At 40.8% G+C, this 18,557-nt stretch overlaps 2 protein-coding genes across 3 annotated transcripts in view; both read left to right on the forward strand.

Annotated features, from left to right (window-relative positions):
* Positions 1–1,095: 1,095 nt before the first annotated feature.
* On the forward strand, positions 1,096–5,484 carry LOC105940224 (multiple inositol polyphosphate phosphatase 1). Of its 2 annotated transcripts, XM_036126832.1 has the most exons (6): positions 1,096–2,019; positions 2,106–2,300; positions 2,634–2,731; positions 4,563–4,693; positions 4,827–4,839; positions 4,918–5,484. In XM_036126832.1, exons 1-6 carry the CDS (start codon positions 1,458–1,460, stop codon positions 5,209–5,211), a joined length of 1,293 nt encoding a protein of 430 aa, XP_035982725.1. In that variant the 5' UTR covers positions 1,096–1,457; the 3' UTR covers positions 5,212–5,484. The 2 variants fall into 2 exon arrangements, with proteins under 2 accessions (XP_035982725.1, XP_012738161.3); XM_012882707.3 differs by having other exon boundaries at positions 1,101–2,019; positions 4,827–5,484.
* A 3,187-nt stretch (positions 5,485–8,671) lies between these two features.
* Positions 8,672–18,557, forward strand: part of minpp1a (multiple inositol-polyphosphate phosphatase 1a) — an 11,570-nt gene continuing 1,684 nt past the window's right edge. Inside the window, exons 1-4 of the mRNA XM_012882706.3 lie at positions 8,672–9,330; positions 9,787–9,981; positions 12,813–12,910; positions 13,701–13,831. Of these exons, the coding sequence (XP_012738160.2) occupies positions 8,748–9,330; positions 9,787–9,981; positions 12,813–12,910; positions 13,701–13,831 (1,007 nt within the window). The 5' untranslated portion in view covers positions 8,672–8,747. The remainder of the gene's footprint in view (positions 9,331–9,786; positions 9,982–12,812; positions 12,911–13,700; positions 13,832–18,557) is intronic.

An 18,557-nucleotide genomic window follows, 5' to 3' on the forward strand; every position in this document is an offset into this window, starting at 1 on the left:
AGATGAGACATGTGTATATACAATTGCACTCTTGTTAATTATATAGTTTGACAAAACATGATCGGACTAGTAAACTATAGCTGCACTGTTTGTGTTAACAATCCTGCCAGCTTTGACTATATGGGGCTGTGTGAGGAACATATATCTAATTATATTATTGTTATGTAGTTAGACTGTCGGGTTAACCATAGCAAGCACAATATAATGATTTTACAAGTATAAACATATTTAAGTTAAAGTGTATTAATGAAGGATTTTAGGTATTTCTATTGATCTGTTTTTAAATCTTTCCTCTGTAGTGGTGTGTTGGCTTTGCATTTGTATTTTCATAGTAAAATGTGTGTACACTATACATATTTGAATGAATAGTTCAAATGTAAATAATTTATAACATACAGACCCGATCACTAAATGTAAATATTATTGAAAAGTTCATTTAGTAACTCAAGTCTCAACACATAGTAAGGATTAATTACACTCATACTGATGTTTTCAATACTTTATTTCTGTGAATTATGATTTCCTGCTGATGAAATCATTTTATTTAAGATCAGAATAATTACATAAACCAATAAAAAATGATATGGAAATTTGGGCTTAATGAAAAGTACGTTTATTACCAGACTTAAAAATTGTTATTTTGAAAAGATTTTAACAAATGAGCCTCATTTGAACATACATAATTCACTGAGTGAATTGTTATGTTATGAAGGAATAATGTAAATATTTTAACTTTTCTTTACAAGTACAAAATACATCACCAGTTTCAACAAAAATGTGCATGAATTGAATGATATATGATACATTTTGAGGCAACAACATAAAAAAAACTAGAGATAAGATAAAAAAGAAATGCGCTTCCGTCATCTTTTATGCAACAGTAGCAATGATTCAGACGCCCTTATAGGACTTCCATGTTCAGTTTGAAACAAAAGTAACATCTCAGCCTTTATCACAAATCCTAACACTGTATCTCATGGATTAAAATAATCGGTGGACTGAATTATTAAATGCATAAAAACGAAGAACCCAAACTGGGAAAACAACTGAGGGATGCACACCAGTAAGACCTCTTGAAACACACAGGATCTTGGCAGCTAGCTCAGAAACCAGCGGCTCATCGTTAGTGTGAAGTAGAAGTTAGAGCGCTAGAACCATTCATGGGCTTTCCAGAAACAAACCACAGTGACTAAAGGCATTTGAGACTAAAATTAAAAAGCTTGAAAAAAAAAGAGGAGCGACCAAATAACCATACTTGTGCCTGTTGTTTTATTTCTCGTTCATACGGACGGGCTTTTTGTCTTCACTCTCGATGAGAACATGGAGGCAAAACACATTTGCTTCACTTCTGTTAGGAAATACATGTAAACAAACTGGACCGACCTTTGCTCGGTCCTTCAGACAGATGCGTTTGTTATTTGAGAGCAGCTTTCCAGTCTCCCGACAGGTGCACGGAGATGGCTTTTCTTTTTTACTGTTTTATAATCCTGTGTTGTGTTGACCACCGTGCGACTCTTGGGGATGATCAAGGCGTACCCCTCATCGCCCAGTATTTCAACACCAAAGGGAGGTACGAAGAGGTGAACCCACATCTCAGACGGGACGCGCTCGCTGTGAACAGGTCTGTTTTGCAGCCGCCGTCGCCGCAGTGTCGTGAAATCCATCTGACGGCCATCGTAAGGCACGGCACGAGATATCCAACGGCTCGGAACGTCAAGGACATGCAGCAGCTGCACAGCGTCGTCCTGAATAATTCCACAGGCGAATCTAGCCGCCTGCGGGAAATCCTCAGCCAGTGGACGATGTGGTACACCGAGGACATGGACGGCCGGCTGGCCCAGAAAGGTGTGGAAGATCTAAAGCATCTGGCCGTCAGGCTGTCAAAGCTGTTCCCCTCACTGGTTTCTGGGGAGAAGCTTCGAGGTGGACTCATCAGGTTCACGAGCAGCTCCAAGCACAGGTGCGTTAACAGCACGCTGTCGTTCAAAGAGGGACTGACAGAGATGTGGGCCATCAGAGGTACGGTCGTGATAATAGGTCTACGGCACGGTTTCTTCCATCGAAACAACCGTCTCAGCATACGCTGATGGGTTTTGTCCCTGCAGATGTGGAGTTTGGCCATGAGGTAAATGATGCTCTCATGAGGTTCTTCGACCAGTGCACCAGGTTTGTCCAGGAAGTAGACGGAAACCGGTCGGCTGTGATAGAGGTCCAAAAGTTCAAGCAGGGGCCGGAGATCATGAGGGTCCGGGAGAAGATTGCGGAGCGTCTAGGAGTGCCATCCAGTTTCATCACACACGGTTGTACCCTCCCTTTAACGTGTTGCAGGCCCTGTTTTTATTTACTTTTAATTGCAATTCCACAATGGCAATTTCAACTGTTTTTCCCCTAAATTACAAATATCCACTATGTTTTCCTGCATTATCCCTGATAAAGTATGCAAATAAATACATCTCAGTCAATACTATACGGTCATAGATCGTAAGACCAGGAGACACATCACTGGTGCGAATGTAAGAACGGTTTCCTGTTTGAAGCTTTTTAGGTCAAAGTTAAAAAAATTTCCTGCTTGGTCTTTCACTTACAACTCTACACTACCCACGTGACTGACTTCCTTTATGTTTCACTCGCAGATTTGGCTGAGGCGGCGTTTCTCCTGTGTTCTTATGAGTTTGCTGTCAAGGCTGTAAACTCCCCCTGGTGTCAGCTCTTTGATGAAGAGGATGCGAAGGTTGGAGTCTTACTGTTGAGTTATATTTCCAATTGCATCAATCTAATTTGGTTACATGGTCCCAGAAAGTCTTTCTTGGACTGATCAAAATAAATGCTAATAAGATATAGAATGGACAGTCTGTGAACCCTGTGACGAACCGGTGACTTCTCTAGGGTGTACCCCACCTCTCACCTAACGGATGGATGGATGGATGGATGGATGGATGGATGGATGGATGGATGGATGGATGGATGGATGGATGGATGGATGGATGGATGGATGGATGGATGGATGGATGGATGGATGGATGTGGCCAATTTCCGATAATCACTGAAACACTTCATGCTATTAAACACCTACTATATGTTAATCGCGTGTGTGTTAAAGTACTAAAACAAAGTGACTTTTTATTTAATTACAAACAATTCATAAATGCTCCACACCACATCTTTATACATACACTGTTTTGTATTCTACTTTAGGACAAATGCCACATGAAATCTTATTGTCCCTGATGTTTTTGGCCTCAGATATCGTCTATAGCTTTAGTGTCTTGTGAAAGTATTCCCTGGAACTATTTCAATTCAATTAAATTTTTAATTAAACTTTATTTATATAGCGCCAATTCCCAACAGATGCCATCTCAAGGCACTGTACAAAGTAAAAATCCATCAAATCATACAGACAGATTGGTCAAGAAGTTTACTATCTAAGGAAAGCCAGCAGATTGACAAGCAGCATTCACTGCACTGTCGATGCAGAGGACTGTCACAAAATGTTTTTTTTACTGGGATTTTACATGATTGACCAACACAAAGTAGTGCATAACAGTTATATGATAAGAACAGAACACGCGGTTCTTGAGTTCTTTTACAAAATATGTTAAAGTGAGACATGGATATGTATGTCCTGAATTTCCCCATTGTGGAACAACAAAGGTATTTCTAAGTCAGCTCCCTGGAAGACATCTCTATTGTAAAAGAGGTCCACCGCTGTGTAATTTAATTTAAATTTAAATGGTGTTCTGTGAAAGCCTCAAAGGTTTGTTCAGGAACACTAGTGAACAAATGGCACCATAAAGACCAAGAAACACAGCAGAGACAAATCTGTGAGGGAGCTTAAACCGTTGTTAGGTTAGAAAGTCTAACTCTCATCAAGAGTGCTGTTTAATCCATCGTCTGAAAAATGGAAAGAGTATGGCACAGCTGTAAATTCAAACTGACAAGCTGAGACGCAGCCAAGAGACACATGGTAACTTCGGAGGATTTGCCAGAGGCTCAGGTGGTAGTGTCTTTTGACAATATTAAACCTGTTGCATGCGCAGTGAGAAACGTCAAGTTTGTTCTTGGTCTTGAGGTGGAAAGAACAAGAAAAATGTAAGCAGCAGGCACCATGAAAAACCACAATAAGTTACTCTGGTCAAGGCACTCACTGCAGCTCATCCTTCGAAGAAAAGATTGTGGATCCTGACAAAACAGATGAGATAGCAGCAGCTCCGCGTGCGTCTTCCCACGCCTCCTTGTTTGTTTTGGTTCGGCTGTGGGCTTGGCAGCTCTTGCTTTCGTCACAGCTGGTATGTCCCGCCTTAAGCCATAATACTCCAAAGTGATTGGCCAGAACCTTTTTTGCTTCGGGCCCGAACGGTTGAGAAGGAAGCGGGAAAAAAAAATAGATTCTCATGCGTTTGTGAAAGCAAAGATACCGCGAGAATCCTGCTTGCAGGCAAGGATAATTTAAGCCTTATTATAGCTGCAATGACCCAGATGACTGAGAATCTGATTCTGAACAGGCAAAGACTCAGACTCTTTCTTCAGGGTATGGCTATATGTGATTTTTTCTGCTGCAACAGGTTATGGAATATGCGAGTGACCTGAGGGAGTTCTGGAAAAGAGGCTACGGTCATGCTATTAACAGCAGGTCAAGCTGCATCCTCTTCCATGACCTGTTCCGTCGACTGGAAAAGGCAGCCGGCGAGAACAAGTGAGGGGATATATTTAATAACCTTAGGTCTAAGCTCTTTTTTCATTGGCCTCTAGTATTCGCAGACACTTTTCGTCCTCTCGTGTAATCTAACCACATTTTCACCGTTGCATGTGTCTCCTGCGTGCTGAAGGTCGCGTCGGCAGGTCAGTGAAGCGGTGACCGTCCAGATCGGCCACGCAGACACCCTGCTGCCGTTGCTCACCCTGCTTGGCTTTTTTAAGGACACCGCACCGCTGACGTCGACCAACTTCGCCTCACAAACCCAACGCTCTTTCCGCACCAGCCACACGATGCCTTACGCTGCCAATTTCCTTCTGGTCCTGTACGACTGTGGCGAAGGAGGCATCAGACTGCAGCCTCTGCTGAACGAGAAGCCCTTGACCTTCCCTGGTCTGACTGACCAGCAGGCCTCCATACCGCTCTATGAAGAGGTCCGAAAGCACTACAGAGATCTGCTCAATGGGTGTGACCCTGAGACTGAATGTCACGGCGTCAAAACTCCTGCTGAAGTTTAGGACTTAAATACATTTTGTTTCCTGTTAGTAATTGATCAATTAAATTCATTTCTATCAAAATTTAACTGGTCTGAACCAAACTGGAAAGAACTGAGTAACAACTTAATATGAATGTTGTACTTGATGGTTCTATTTTTATTTTTTTTATTTATCAGTGGCAACCAAAAACTCTTAAGACATAATTAATTATGAGCTGTTTTGAAGTCCTTATTACATAGATATATTTTACACATACTGTAGGAAGTAATAAGCTAAGCAATTATGTTTTGTTTTTAAAAAAAATTACAAATTAAGTAGCTTGAAAAAAAGATTATGTAACATAGATTGATGAAAAAAGAATATCCTGTTCTATTCGAAAACAACTGACTTATTTTCCAGCTCACAAATCTGAAATAGTGATTAGCTGCTTAGAAGTCTAGATTTTTGTTATAATATTTTAAGAATATATTTTTTAATATGTTCCATCCCATTACTTTCTATTAAGTATTCAAATTAGTCTCCCTGAAGAAGAAAATGTATCCCTTTTAAGACTAAAAAATTATTCATTAAGTTTTATTAGTAAGACTAAATAAGATTTTTGATTCATAAACATAATTAGGCTTGCCGCATGTATTAATGATGATAATAATAGCTTTGTGATTCACTACCAGATTGTTAAATGGAAACAAAATAATTCATCCTTCAGAACCAATGTTTTTATAAATGAGAATTATTCAAATTGATTCTGTTTGCATATATTAATATATCTTTTAACATAGCATATCAAGTTCTACATGATTCTTGAACAATCTAAAACTAGAAAAACCTATCATCTGTATGATAGATTTTACCCATCGGGACATTTACTGAAGCAGAGTACCTGTTTTTCTTTATTTTATTTTATTTTTTTGTTTTATTTTTTTCATTTGAATATCTTAAGAATCTTTAGAAAGATTTAAAAAAAAGTTTGTTTCCTAAAATTCACAATCTCTCTGCGATCACCAAAGAAACCATCATTTTGTTTTGTGAACACTGAAATACTGACATCACAGTGAATGTTATTCTTATTCTCTCTCTCTTTCTCTCTCTCTCTCTCTCTCTGTTTGATCTGAATTCACGGTGGCATCTATGTTATTCGAACACAAGAGAACGTTAAAACATATTTTCTGTTGCTGCACTTTACATTTCGGTAACTTTTGTGTTTCATATGTTGTTGTTTTTTTCTCTTTCTGCGTCTCCTCTCTCCTTCCTGCTCTCTGTGTCAGATGTCCAGCTATTCTTAGACTTAGACTCAGACTTCGACAAACTTTATTGTCATTCAGCTGCACATTCACAATGCACATCTGAGGGAAGTTATGTCGCAAGGCTCCAAGCAAAACTGAAGACAAAAGTGAAACATAATAAAGTATTTTTCATTTGTCAGGAATGTAGCAGGAAAGCAAAAACTACATTTTATATGTACAAAAGTTATGTGTAAGACGATATGAATAGTGCAAGTATTTGTAGCAGCAGAATGTATTGCAACAATAAACGGACCATATGGTGGTGCAGATAGTAGAGTGCAATAGAGTTCACAGTGTTCCCATAAAGTGACTAGTTTTTTTATGGATGGGATTATGACGTGTGGAATGAAGCTGTTGTGAAATCTGGTTGAATCTGCATTGGAAGCTGCTGAACCTCTTGCCAGTGGGCAGCAGGGTGAACAGTCCATGATGGGTGTGTGAGGGGTCTTTTATGGTTGTCTGAGCCCCGGTCAGGCAGTGTCTGTAAGCCGAGTCATGGATGGAGGGAAGTTCTGTCCAGATGATTATCTCGGCTGTCGCCACATCCAGTCTAAAGGCTTTGCAGATCCTGAACTAAATAGATATGCAGGTGGTCAGTACGCTCTCTATACATGGTTCTGTCATTATTCAGTTTTTCCTACTGACGCTGAATGAGACATCACACACGGAGGCAGAGAGATGATTCAAGAGTTTTATTGAAAGTAAGGAATGGGGGAAACCGGGGAGACAGGGAGGGCTCTGGTCGTGGACTGAAAGTAGAAAATAAAACAGAATTAGCCACCAAAAGCAGAGTGGCTTGGGTTGGCTTACAGTGGGGGGTTTGTGTTTAGGTCCAACAAGGTATGAGTCAGTGCACAGTACGTTGATTAGCAGTCTGCATGGTGGTTCATGTTTCGTCTTTCTGGTGGACCCTGTTGATGGCAAGCAGTATTCCCAAGTCAGACCCCTCAATTTTCAGCACTCAACTCTGTTTATAGTCCTTCTTTTTTTTTTGGGGGGGGGGGGGGGGGGGGGTTGTAGTGAAAACTGTTCATTGCCGAACCGTTAGCATGGTCGGAGCTTCCTTTCACCAAACATGGAATAACCATTGCAAGCATTGTAAAAAAAAAATTTAAATAGATACACCTCGGTAATCAAGTTTACTCAGCAGTTTCTAAAGCGATTCTACCTACCAACAAACCTCTGCTAGAATCTGGCAACACTGAGAGCAGACAGACTGACACGGGCTGGAAACAGGTCCGCAAGTAGGCAGACAGAGGGCTAGGCAGGATTCTTGGTCAGGAAAACAGCCTGGGTCTATAAAAGCCTATGTCCATAAAAGTAGAACTAGATGAAGTGTCTGACAAGAGCAAGGCCAGAAAGAGGAATCCAGGAAATGAAGAACCTGGCCAGGAACTCTGCAAGATGGGCAAGGATTGCTGGACATTTACGCAAACAGAGCTTTAAAAAATCTGGCAATAGTTATCTCTAAAGCCTCCATATAAAGAGGCAAGAACCTTTACAGGCAGATAAGCTGATTGCAACTCAGCATAAGACATCATAGGTGTCTGGAATTCATCTTAATTAAAGCGGAGCAGAGGAGAGTGAGGAATAGTGCAGACAGCCGGGTCAGAAACATGACAGGTGTAAAGCAAATATGGATTGTGGGAGGAAACTGGAGAACCTGGAGAAAACCCTGACTGCATAGACAGGACATGCAAACTCCAGGAAGAAAGACCCTCTACCAGGACCTCTTTGCTGCAAGGCAACAGTGCTACCGACTGCCCCCAAATGGGTCAAAGGGGGCAAAAAGGCCAACATAGAAATGCACAAGCAGCCATACATGTACACATCTGCACCTGACGTGTTGATTTAAAGAGACAAATTAACCTGACAGTCATGTTTTTGAACTGTGGGTATATAATGTGGGCATACATACATTATAGGCTTTATTGCATTTCAAAATATTAGATAATTGTCTGGTATTACATAACTACTCACTATAAAATCATTGCCAGACGCTGTTGTCTGTTTTCTTTTGGATTAAGGAATCGGTTTATCCTCTTCTTCTTCTTCTTTTTTTAGTCTGCTTTGAATTTCTATTTATTTATTTTACTTTGGATGCGAAGATGTTTTCATTGTTGTAGGTTTTTTTACAGCCTTTAACCAGAAAGGGCCCTCCAGGGCAATAACCGCTCCTGCGCGTCACTTCAATTCCCCCATTCTGATTGGTGGGTTAATACCACATGAATAACGTCACGCCGTGTTCGCTCTCTGCACACCTCAGAAGACATCATGACGAACGCGTTATGGAAAAGCCTTTACTTCGCCACCATAACCGGGTTGTCCTGGTGTAGCTGCTGCTACGACGCGGGTCCGGGGGAGAACCCGAACATACCGGCCATCGCCCAGTACTTCAGCACGAAAGGACGCTACGAGGAAGTGAACCCTTATCTGATAAACGACATACTCGCTGTGAACAGCTCGGCGCTGCAGCCTCCGTCTCCGCAATGTCGCCAGATCCACCTGACGGCCATCGTAAGACACGGGACGCGATACCCGACGGCCAAAAACGTGAAGAAGATGCAGGACGTGCACAGGGTGGTCCGGAACAGCACCGGCGGCCGGGACAGCTGGCTGCGGGAGATCCGCGACTGGAGGATGTGGTACACGGAGGACATGGACGGCCGCCTGGTCCGCAAGGGGGTGGACGACCTGAGGCACCTGGCCGTCCGGCTCTCCAAGCTCTTCCCCTCCCTGGTTGCGGAGGAGAAGCTTCGGGGTGGACGCATCAAGTTCATAACCAGCTCCAAGCACAGATGCGTGAACAGCACGCTGTCGTTCATCGCGGGGCTGACCGAGGCGTGGGCCATCAGAGGTAATGCAATTAAATTCAGTTTTATTTATACAGCGCCCATTCATGAAACGCGTCATCTCAAGGCGCTTTCCAAAGTCTAATTCGATCAGATTATACAGATTGGGTCAGATTATACAGATTGGTCAAAAAAAATCTCCCTATCTAAGGAAACCCTAGTTGATTGCATCAAGTCTTGACAAGCAGCATTCACTCCTCCTGAAGGAGCGTAGAGCCACAGGGAGAGTCGTCTGCATCGTCAATGGCTTTGCAGCAATCTCTCATACCAAGCAAGCACCAAGCGACAGTGGAGAGGAAAACTCCCCTTTAACGGGAAGGAAATACCTCCAGCAGAACCAGGCTCGGTGTGAACGGTCATCTGCCTCGACCCACCGGGTACCGCCGCCATAACGATGCGACAGCAGTTGTTCCTGCAGGACCAGCGTGACAGCTGTGCCTATGTGCTTTTCTTCCGTGCAGATATGGAGGTGGAGCACGCAGTGAACGACGCGCTCATGAGGTTCTTCGACAAGTGCACCAAGTTCCTGGAGGAGGTCGATAAGAACCCTTCAGCTCTGATCGAGGCGGACAAGTTCAAGCGGGGGCCAGAGATGAAGAGGGTCCAGGAGAAGCTGGCTGACCGTCTGGACGTCCCGTATCATCTCATCACGTATGGTCAGTAGCAGAAGATCCCAGGCAAACATAAGGGGATGGCCATCTTATCTTGCTCTAATCTGGGCAGTGAGCCTGCCGCTGTGCTGCTCCATTACCTTGACCCCTCCAGTTGTTTTTGTGAAATGTTAAGGACACATTTTGAAATCAATTAAAGCTAAAAAAAATTATAGTTTGGAATTACAATTTGCGAGATCTGTTCTCTTTAACTTGCTGCGGAAGCAGCCTTGCTGAAAAGCCAGGTTCGTGATTTATAAATGCATTATTATCACAAATGTCTCAGGAGTTGTTTGACAGCAATGTCTTTCTAATCGTCAATGTACCAACAGCTCTGACACATAGTACATAAAGAGCTAGTTTACCCTAGATCGGCTCTGACTGGAGATCAGCAAATAAAACACTGAGGAATTGGATTAGTTCAAATATAATAATCTCTGAAAAATTAACTCTCATCGTTTAATGTCTCTAAACGAATCAAGTACCAGCAGGTCCTGTTATTCACTTTTATTTAAGCTGAGAAAAAGATTTGAGACCTATGTTTTGATGGACAAAAGTTGATTGTAATCTTGTTAACTACAAGGTCTATCAATAACTCTTTCATTATTATTATTATTATTATTATTATTATTATTATTATTATTATTATTATTATTATTATTATTATTATTCATGTTTTATTCCTCTTGGAATCTGCAGGTTGGACCTCAAAGTAAAGAGGAAATCATTATCAAAGACAATCCTAACTGGTGGATTTCTATCTTTTAGACATGAGTACCTTTTCAACATAATATATATCCATACACAGTGATAGATAGCAGCAAAATGCATCTCGTCATATATCTTTCTGACATTAAATATAATGTAAAATCTAGTTATACCTTAGTGATGCATTGAAGGAACCAAAGACTACATGTGGCACATATTTATAATGATAAATGTTTATCAATTCAACAAAATGTTATGTTCAGCGAAACTCACATGGACCTCACTTCAGCTTTTTAGGTCAAATTAATATAGTCAAGAATCTTACTTTGAGTATTAACCTAACAATAATAATCCAAGACAGAGCAGAGTGTGATATACATCACATAACTGACTTTTTGAGAATTTCCTCAGAAATGTCTCCATTTGGCACATATTACTGCGAATTTCATTAAAAGGGCTTCTAAATTTGCATTTAATTTATATACTTAGACTTAGACAAACTTTATTGTCATTTTGTAGAGTGCGTACAAAACGAAATTTTGTTGCATACAGCTTACGACAATGTAATGAGATTGCAACTGAAATAAAATAACATTACAATATAATGTGCAGCGGTGATAAGGATGTACCAGTGCAGAGGAGAAAACCTTTTTTTTAAAGTGTGCAGAAGAATGTTCCACTATTTTTATAGTGCAAAAATAATGGTGCAAAAAAGGCATTAATTTGAAACGTCCAGTGTTGGCAGTGCAAAATAATAATAGTGCAAAAAGCAGTAAACGTTCAGTTGTGTACCTTTAAATTTAAATGGATTGTAAAAGTTCAGCAACGTTTGCAGTGCAACATAATGATGTGGAATGGCCATAAAGTTCAGTTCTGGGCATGTGTGATTCAGAGTCCAGTTTAGAGTTCAACAGTCTGATAGCAGCGAGGAAAAGGCTGTTGCTGAACAGACCTGCAGCGGATGCTGCGAAGCCGCTACATATACGCTATGTAAATGAAGGTAACACTTGTAATTGACTATATTTTCCGTGTCTTAGAGCACAACACAGTTGCATCATTCCCATTGAGAACTGCATCACTGGCCAAGATTGCACAACCAAGAAATTTGGAATTTGGTTTGAGCGCTCACAGCTTATAGAGATGTTAGCTGACCCCAGACCTGTTCAAGTCCTGGATGGAGGGGATGTCAGCCCTGACAATCCTCTCTGCAGACCTCATTGTTTGTTGGAGCTTGGAACTGTCCTGTTTTGTAGAGTAGCCAAACCACACAGTGATGGACGAACAAAGGACAGACTGAATAATGGCCGTGTAGAAGATGACCAGCTTTACTTTTTAGGCTGCAGGAAGTGCAGTCCTTGGTGAATCAGTGTTCTTGTCTGAGGGCCATCTCAGGTTCTGAGGTGGAAAGGGTGGTCCCTAAGAAGCGATCCCCAGCAGACACAGTGTTTCTGTGGATGGTGAGGGTGGGGAGTGTGGGGGCTGTTCTCCCGAAGTTCGCTGTTGCTTCCACTGTCTTGAGCGGGTTAAGCTCCTGGTGGTTCCGACTGCTCTACTTCCTGTCTGCATTGATCTTGTAAAGTGCCCAGAGATGACATTTGCATAAATACATTTAATTGAACCGAATATGAAATAGAATATTTTACATGTTGTCAGTTACCACTCAGATTTCATATCTTACATTTACAGCATAATCAGAAAGTTACCCACTGAATTTTACTGTGCATGACCTAAACAGTAGGTGGTGCTGTTTTCTCACATAAGGTTTCCTGGCCCTAATCGTCTCACACCCATTTTCTCCAGGAAGGTACAGTAAATCCCTGTTTTTGTATAAAAAAAATAAAAAAATGTGGGTAGATGTTTAAAGATCAAACCAGCAGCATCAATGTTGTATGTATGCATGTATGCATGCACATATGTGTGCATGCATACATGTATGTATACATGCATGTATACATGCATGTATACATACCTGTATGTGCATGTATGTATGTACATGTACATGTATGTAAGCTTTGCAAAATTCTTCAGGAAAGGATTCTGAATTTTCAGCAATGGATGTTTTTACCGCCGAGATGCGACATGATGCATGTTGTGAAGCACGTTCATTAAAATTGTATTTTTTCCTGCAGATCTGGTGGAAGCTGCTTTCTACCTGTGTGCTTATGAGTTTGCCATCAAGACGGTGAATTCGCCGTGGTGTCGGCTCTTTGACCAGAAGGATGCACAGGTAGAGTCTCACATGCATGCCTCCAAAGTGCTGGTGATACAGTTGGCGAGATTTTAATAAGATCCAGTCAGATTCAGGTGGTATGTCCATTAAATGCTGAGCGTGCAGTGCCAAAAACGTTTAGAAATGTCACCTGGATTTATCTAATTTTTTTTTATCATAACCGATAAGCAACTATAATTAGGTATTTATATTTTTCCAGCCAAAGGGATATGGGTTGTATGCATCATAAAAACACATGGCCAACATCCTCTGAAAGAAAAATCTAAAAAACCGCTCTGCACAATAGGCCTTGATAGTATCATAATCAATGCACAGAGTTTCAGCAAAGAAAAAAGTTTTTTTCTTCTTTACCCTCTTAACAATAAACTAAGCGAGCAATATTTCAATTAAACAAATATGTCTTTGTTTGAAAGGGATGTGCATGTCATAGTACATCCTAAAATTATACACACACACACACACACACACACATACATACACACGTTATTAGATATTGGCACATTACCTTCGGCTCTGCTACAAGGGCATTACATTAGTTCTTTCTATGCCATCACTGTCTTATCATGACACGTTTCATTCTCAGATGAAAAGGCATTCTCTGATTTCTCACAGTGATACGTCTTTTAAAAATGTCCCGGCCACATGTAACTGCCTGCGTCTGTTCTTACAAGCAGGCCCGTAATGCTCGGTTAGACTTGCACAATCTCCCCATCTCAAACCGGGAAGGTTGCCCTGTACACGTGTGTCCCAATTTAATTTTCTCTTTTTCTTAAATCTGGTTTAACAGGTTATGGAGTTCGCACTCGATCTGAAGCAGTTTTGGAAAAGAGCCTATGGACACGACATCAACAGCAAATCGAGCTGCATTCTGTTCCACGACGTGTTCAGCCGTCTGGACAAAGCCGTCACTGAGCACAAGTGAGTGAAGGCTAATTTTGGCCTACATTGTCAACTGATTTCATGTTTAGAGGTGAAATAAATTATTTAGTTTATAAAGACTTTAGATTTCTAATCCTTTGGCTTAGAGTCCCTAAATCCATTTGTTTCCACTTTGGCTTAAAACCTGCTTAGGACGGTGGTTCCAGCATTGGAGTGGCCCTTGGAACAATCCTTGGGATTTAATAAGAGGGAGTTCATTTGGTCTCCTTTCTCTTGCCATGTCTTTATCGTCCGGGCCAAATGATCGTAGGCGTGGGAGGGTTGATGGACTTTGGATATAGTGCCCTCACAACAGCCCTACGTTTAAACATCAACCTGGTTATGAACAAACTAGGACTTTTACTGAAGTCCCCTAACAGGAACGCGAAGTCCAGCAAGACGGCTGGGTACACCCAAGTCTCGCTGGACTCATAAGGGGAAAAATGCTGTCAGACCCTTTTCTCCAAGCTGAGGGCGTTGGGAAACCACCCTTTTCTCCAGCTGGGACATCTTAATCACTTTGATCCCACAGCGAGGGCGTGTTCTCTCTGAAATAAACGTGTTTCCAAATTTGTTTGTAATGAGATAGATTGTGATGTAATAAGGAGAGCAGAAATTACCAGTTTTTCTTTCTTTCATTACAACGAGATTGCTGTTTTTGTTGTTGCTTATTTTGTTTACATTTGAGCCAACAGATGATGGAAAAACTGCCACACATACAGGGCCCTGTGTTCACAACTCCTGAATACATACATTTCAAATATGTTAGTTGAATTTGTGGGACAGAGCAACACAAAGTAATGCATAGCTGTAAGGAAAGTGATGCTCAATTCAAAAATAACAAGAAAGATCTAAAAAAAAATGTATTTAAGTTCAACCCCCCTGACATAATAACCACCGTTTGCTGCAAATACCACTGTGTGCACTTTTGGGTCTTTCTAGCAGTTTTGTATGACTAAAGAAGGAATTTTCCCCCATTTTTTCTTGCATCCCTGCAGCCTGATGCTGCCGACACTTTGATCTCTGTGGAGATGCTGTGCTTGGGGTGAGGTGCAAGCTCTGTGTTTGTTTCAGCTGAACAGAGCACCGTCCTCAAATTGCTTAGTATGCCTTGGCTTGTGGAGCATAGGAACTAAATGCTGCTTCTCCGTGTTTGGTTCTGGTTCTCGGTATGCAGAGTAGACTGGAGCCAGATGACCTGAGTGGTCTGTAGGGTTGATACACTGATAACAAGTCTGTGATGTATTTTGGTGCTAAGCCATTTAGGGATTTATAGACTATTTCTAAACGAGTATTTTAAAGTCTATTCTCTGAGATACAGGGAGCCAGTGTAAGGACTTTAGAACTGGGGTGATGTGCTCTACTTTCTTAGTATTAGTGAGGATGCAGGCAGCAGCGTTCTGGATCAGCTGCAGCTGTCTGATCCACTTTTTAGGCAGACCTGTGAAAACACCGTTGCAGTAATCAATTCTACTAAAAATAAACGCATGGATTAGTTTTTCCAGATCCTGCTGAGACATCAGTCCTTTAATCCTGGAAATGTTCCTCAGGTGATAAAAAGCCGACCTTGTAATTTTCTTTAGCTGCTTTTGGAGGTTCAGCTCTGAGTCCATCACTACTCGCAGATTTCGGGCCTGATCAGTGGTTTTTAGCTGAAGCGACTGAAGCTGTGTGCTAACTTTTGATCTCTCCTCTATTGGTCCAAAAATTATTACTTCAGTTTTGTTTTTATTCAATTGAAGAAATTTTTGGCACGTCAGTGCATTGATTTCTTGTAATCATTTATTCAGCGTTTGCATGGGTTCTCTGTCACCTGGTGACATGGTGATGTAAAGCTGTGTGTCATCTGCGTAGTTATGGTAGCTGATGCTGTTGTTTTTTATGATCTGAGCCAGAGGGAGCATGTAGATGTTGAACAGGAGGGGAGCCAGGATGGACCCTTGGGTAATCCCACATGTTATTTTTGTCATCTGGGATTTAAAGTTACCTACTTACACAAAAAAGTCCCCGTCCTTTAAGTAGGATTTAAACCAGTTTTGTACCAGAAAGGCCGACCTACTTTTCAAGGCTCTCTAAGAGAATGATCAATGGTGTCGAATGCTGCACTGAGGTCCAATAGTACCAGCACGGTGGTTCTTCCACAGTCTGCATTTATTTGGATGTCATTAAGCACCTTGACAAGGGAGGTCTTTGTACTGTGGTGAGCACGGAAACCTGACTAGAAAACGTCAAAGCGGTTGGTCTTTGTTAGGAAGGTGTTTACTTGTTAAAAAACAGCTTTTTCAATGATATTACTGGTAAAGGGGAGGTTTGAGAGGGGCCTGTAGTTCTGCAGAAGTAATTTGTCTAAACTGTTCTTTTTCAGGAGTGGTTTGATAATTGCTTTCCAAAAAAAGTAAAAAACAAAACAACTGGACTTGTTTTTCGTAGTTGAAGACATTTGAAGGAAGCCATCTACGTCAAGAGAGAGAAAACAATCTTAAACAGAGGAGCAGGCCTTAGGTTCCAACTCTCAAAAACTTACAATACAGCTATAGGATTAATCCCGGCCAATCATCACCTCAATTCTCACCCTCATTCGGGTGATCAATACATCGTTCCTTTAAACCAGGCCAATAACAACCCTAACAACTCCTTGTTACAGAGGAGTGGACCAGTTTCGGTTCAATCTGCTGGCTTAATGACTTTAACGACCGCCCATTACTAAGGGGTGGACCTTTTTCTGTTGAATTTGCATGTTATCTAAGCCATTGCAAGGCCTTTGTTAGGCAGTAATATAAAGCTTGTTACTCCACATTACTCCAGACTTTTTGAATTGAGAAAGCTTCCTGGAGAGGAAGCGAAACGTCTTCAACTATGAAAAACAAGTCCAGTTGCTTTGTTTTTTACTTTTTTTGGAATGACCATGACCTGGATGACTGAGAATCTTCACCAGCAATTTGATCATTTCTGTTTTTATAGACTGGGGGAAAACACCTGACAGAAGGGACGTGTTTATTATCTGAGTCAAATCAGACGCTATGACAGGCAAAACTTAAGATACCTTTAGGTAGAACATCAAGGCAGCAGGAGGAGGATCTTAGCTGGTGAATGATCTGCTCTAAGCTTTTGTAGTTTATGTGGCTGAATTGGGACATTTTGTAAAAATCAGTTCTAGATGGAGACTTCTTTGGTACTGAGCTTGACATGTACAGACTGCTCCTCTGATCCTTTGGAGTTAGCAAATTCATTACAGGCCCTGGTGGAGTTCAGAAGCCACAAACACAGGAGGGTTTGTTAACCTGTTGACCGTGGTAAATAAGGCATAAGTATTATTAATAGTTTTGTTGATGATCTCAGAGAAGAAAGATTTACTTATATTTTTCAGTTGTAAGTTATATCTGTAAAGTCTATCTTTATAGATGTCATATACCCCGTTTACACTACCCTTGTTAAACCGATCCATGCCAAGCTCGGACCGAGCTTGGCATGGATCGGTTTAACAAGGGTAGTGTAAACGGGGCTATAGTGAACCTGGAGTCTAGTCTTTCTCCACCTGCGTTCAGCTTTTCAACACTTCCTTTTTTCACTTCTAACAGCTGGAGCACTTCTCCACAGAGATTTTTTCTTCCCAGAAACAACCTTCACTTTAATTGGAGCAATGCAGTCAATGGTGTCTAAGACTTTAGAATGAAAGTTATCTACTAGTTAATCTACTGAGTTACAGGACAAAGTGAAAGTAGAAGAGTAAGCTTGGTTAAAGGTTTCAGTGGCATCATCCTTAAAGACGTGTTTTCTTATGATGTCCCTTTAGCTAACTGAGTCACTGGAAATTATGCTTTCAAATATATCAGAAAAGTGATCAAATAGGGCAACATCATTTACATTGACCTTGGAAATGTTTAGACCCTTAGTGATGATCAAGTGTAAAATATGTCCTTGTTTGTGCATTGGTTGTTTAACATGTTGAGTTAAACCAAAGTTTCTAAGTGTGTCACACAGTTCTTTTGCACTTCTGTCTTCAGGGTTGTCAACGTGAAAGTTGAAGTCTCCCACAATAATTAAACAGTCATAATAAACACATATCACAGATAGGAGGTCATTAAAATCATTTTAAAAAGTTTGATTTGGACTTTGGAGGCCTGTAAACATTTAGAAACATAGTTCGTACCGGACTGTACCTGGAAAGCCAAATATTCAAAAGAGTCAAATTTTCCCAGAAACACCTTTTTACACTTTAGTGAATCACTAAACAATGTTGCCACTCTTCTACCTTTCCTTTGCTGCCTGTTCTCACAAAGAAAATTTTAGTTTGGAGACGTCAACTCTTATCAGAATAGTTGCTTCATTAAATTAATTTAACTATGTTTCTGTTAAAAACATAACATCAAGATTATTGTCAGTAATTAAGTCATTCATTAATAATGATTCTCCTGACAGAGATCTAACGTTTAATAAAGCCAGTTTATATGATTTAGTGATTGATATTGTCTCTGTGGCTGGTTGTATCTGATAATTTATGGCTTTTAAATATGATTATTTATTCCTGTTTCTTATCCTTTTTATCCTCATTGATCTTATTAGATATTCAGTTTGGCCAAGTATCTTCAGACTATATTATTTGTAGTCTACCATCCCATGTTTGTTGGTATCTGACTGATTATTCTATAGATGATATTGCTCTGAAACATTTAAATGTTGAGCACAGGTTCTCAAACCTTTCACCACCATCATAAATACGAAGTTT

Source organism: Fundulus heteroclitus, chromosome 22 (genome assembly GCF_011125445.2).
Source record: "Fundulus heteroclitus isolate FHET01 chromosome 22, MU-UCD_Fhet_4.1, whole genome shotgun sequence".
Taxonomy (NCBI): Eukaryota; Metazoa; Chordata; class Actinopteri; order Cyprinodontiformes; family Fundulidae; genus Fundulus; species Fundulus heteroclitus.

Excerpts from the sequence above, each read along its gene's own strand:
- LOC105940224 (XM_012882707.3), top strand. The coding sequence starts at position 1,458 with ATGGCTTTTCTTTTTTACTGTTTTATAATCCTGTGTTGTGTTGACCAC. Across the intron at positions 2,020-2,105 it reads AGAGATGTGGGCCATCAGAG|ATGTGGAGTTTGGCCATGAG; the intron begins GTACGGTCGTGA and ends TTGTCCCTGCAG. Across the intron at positions 2,732-4,562 it reads TTGATGAAGAGGATGCGAAG|GTTATGGAATATGCGAGTGA; the intron begins GTTGGAGTCTTA and ends CTGCTGCAACAG.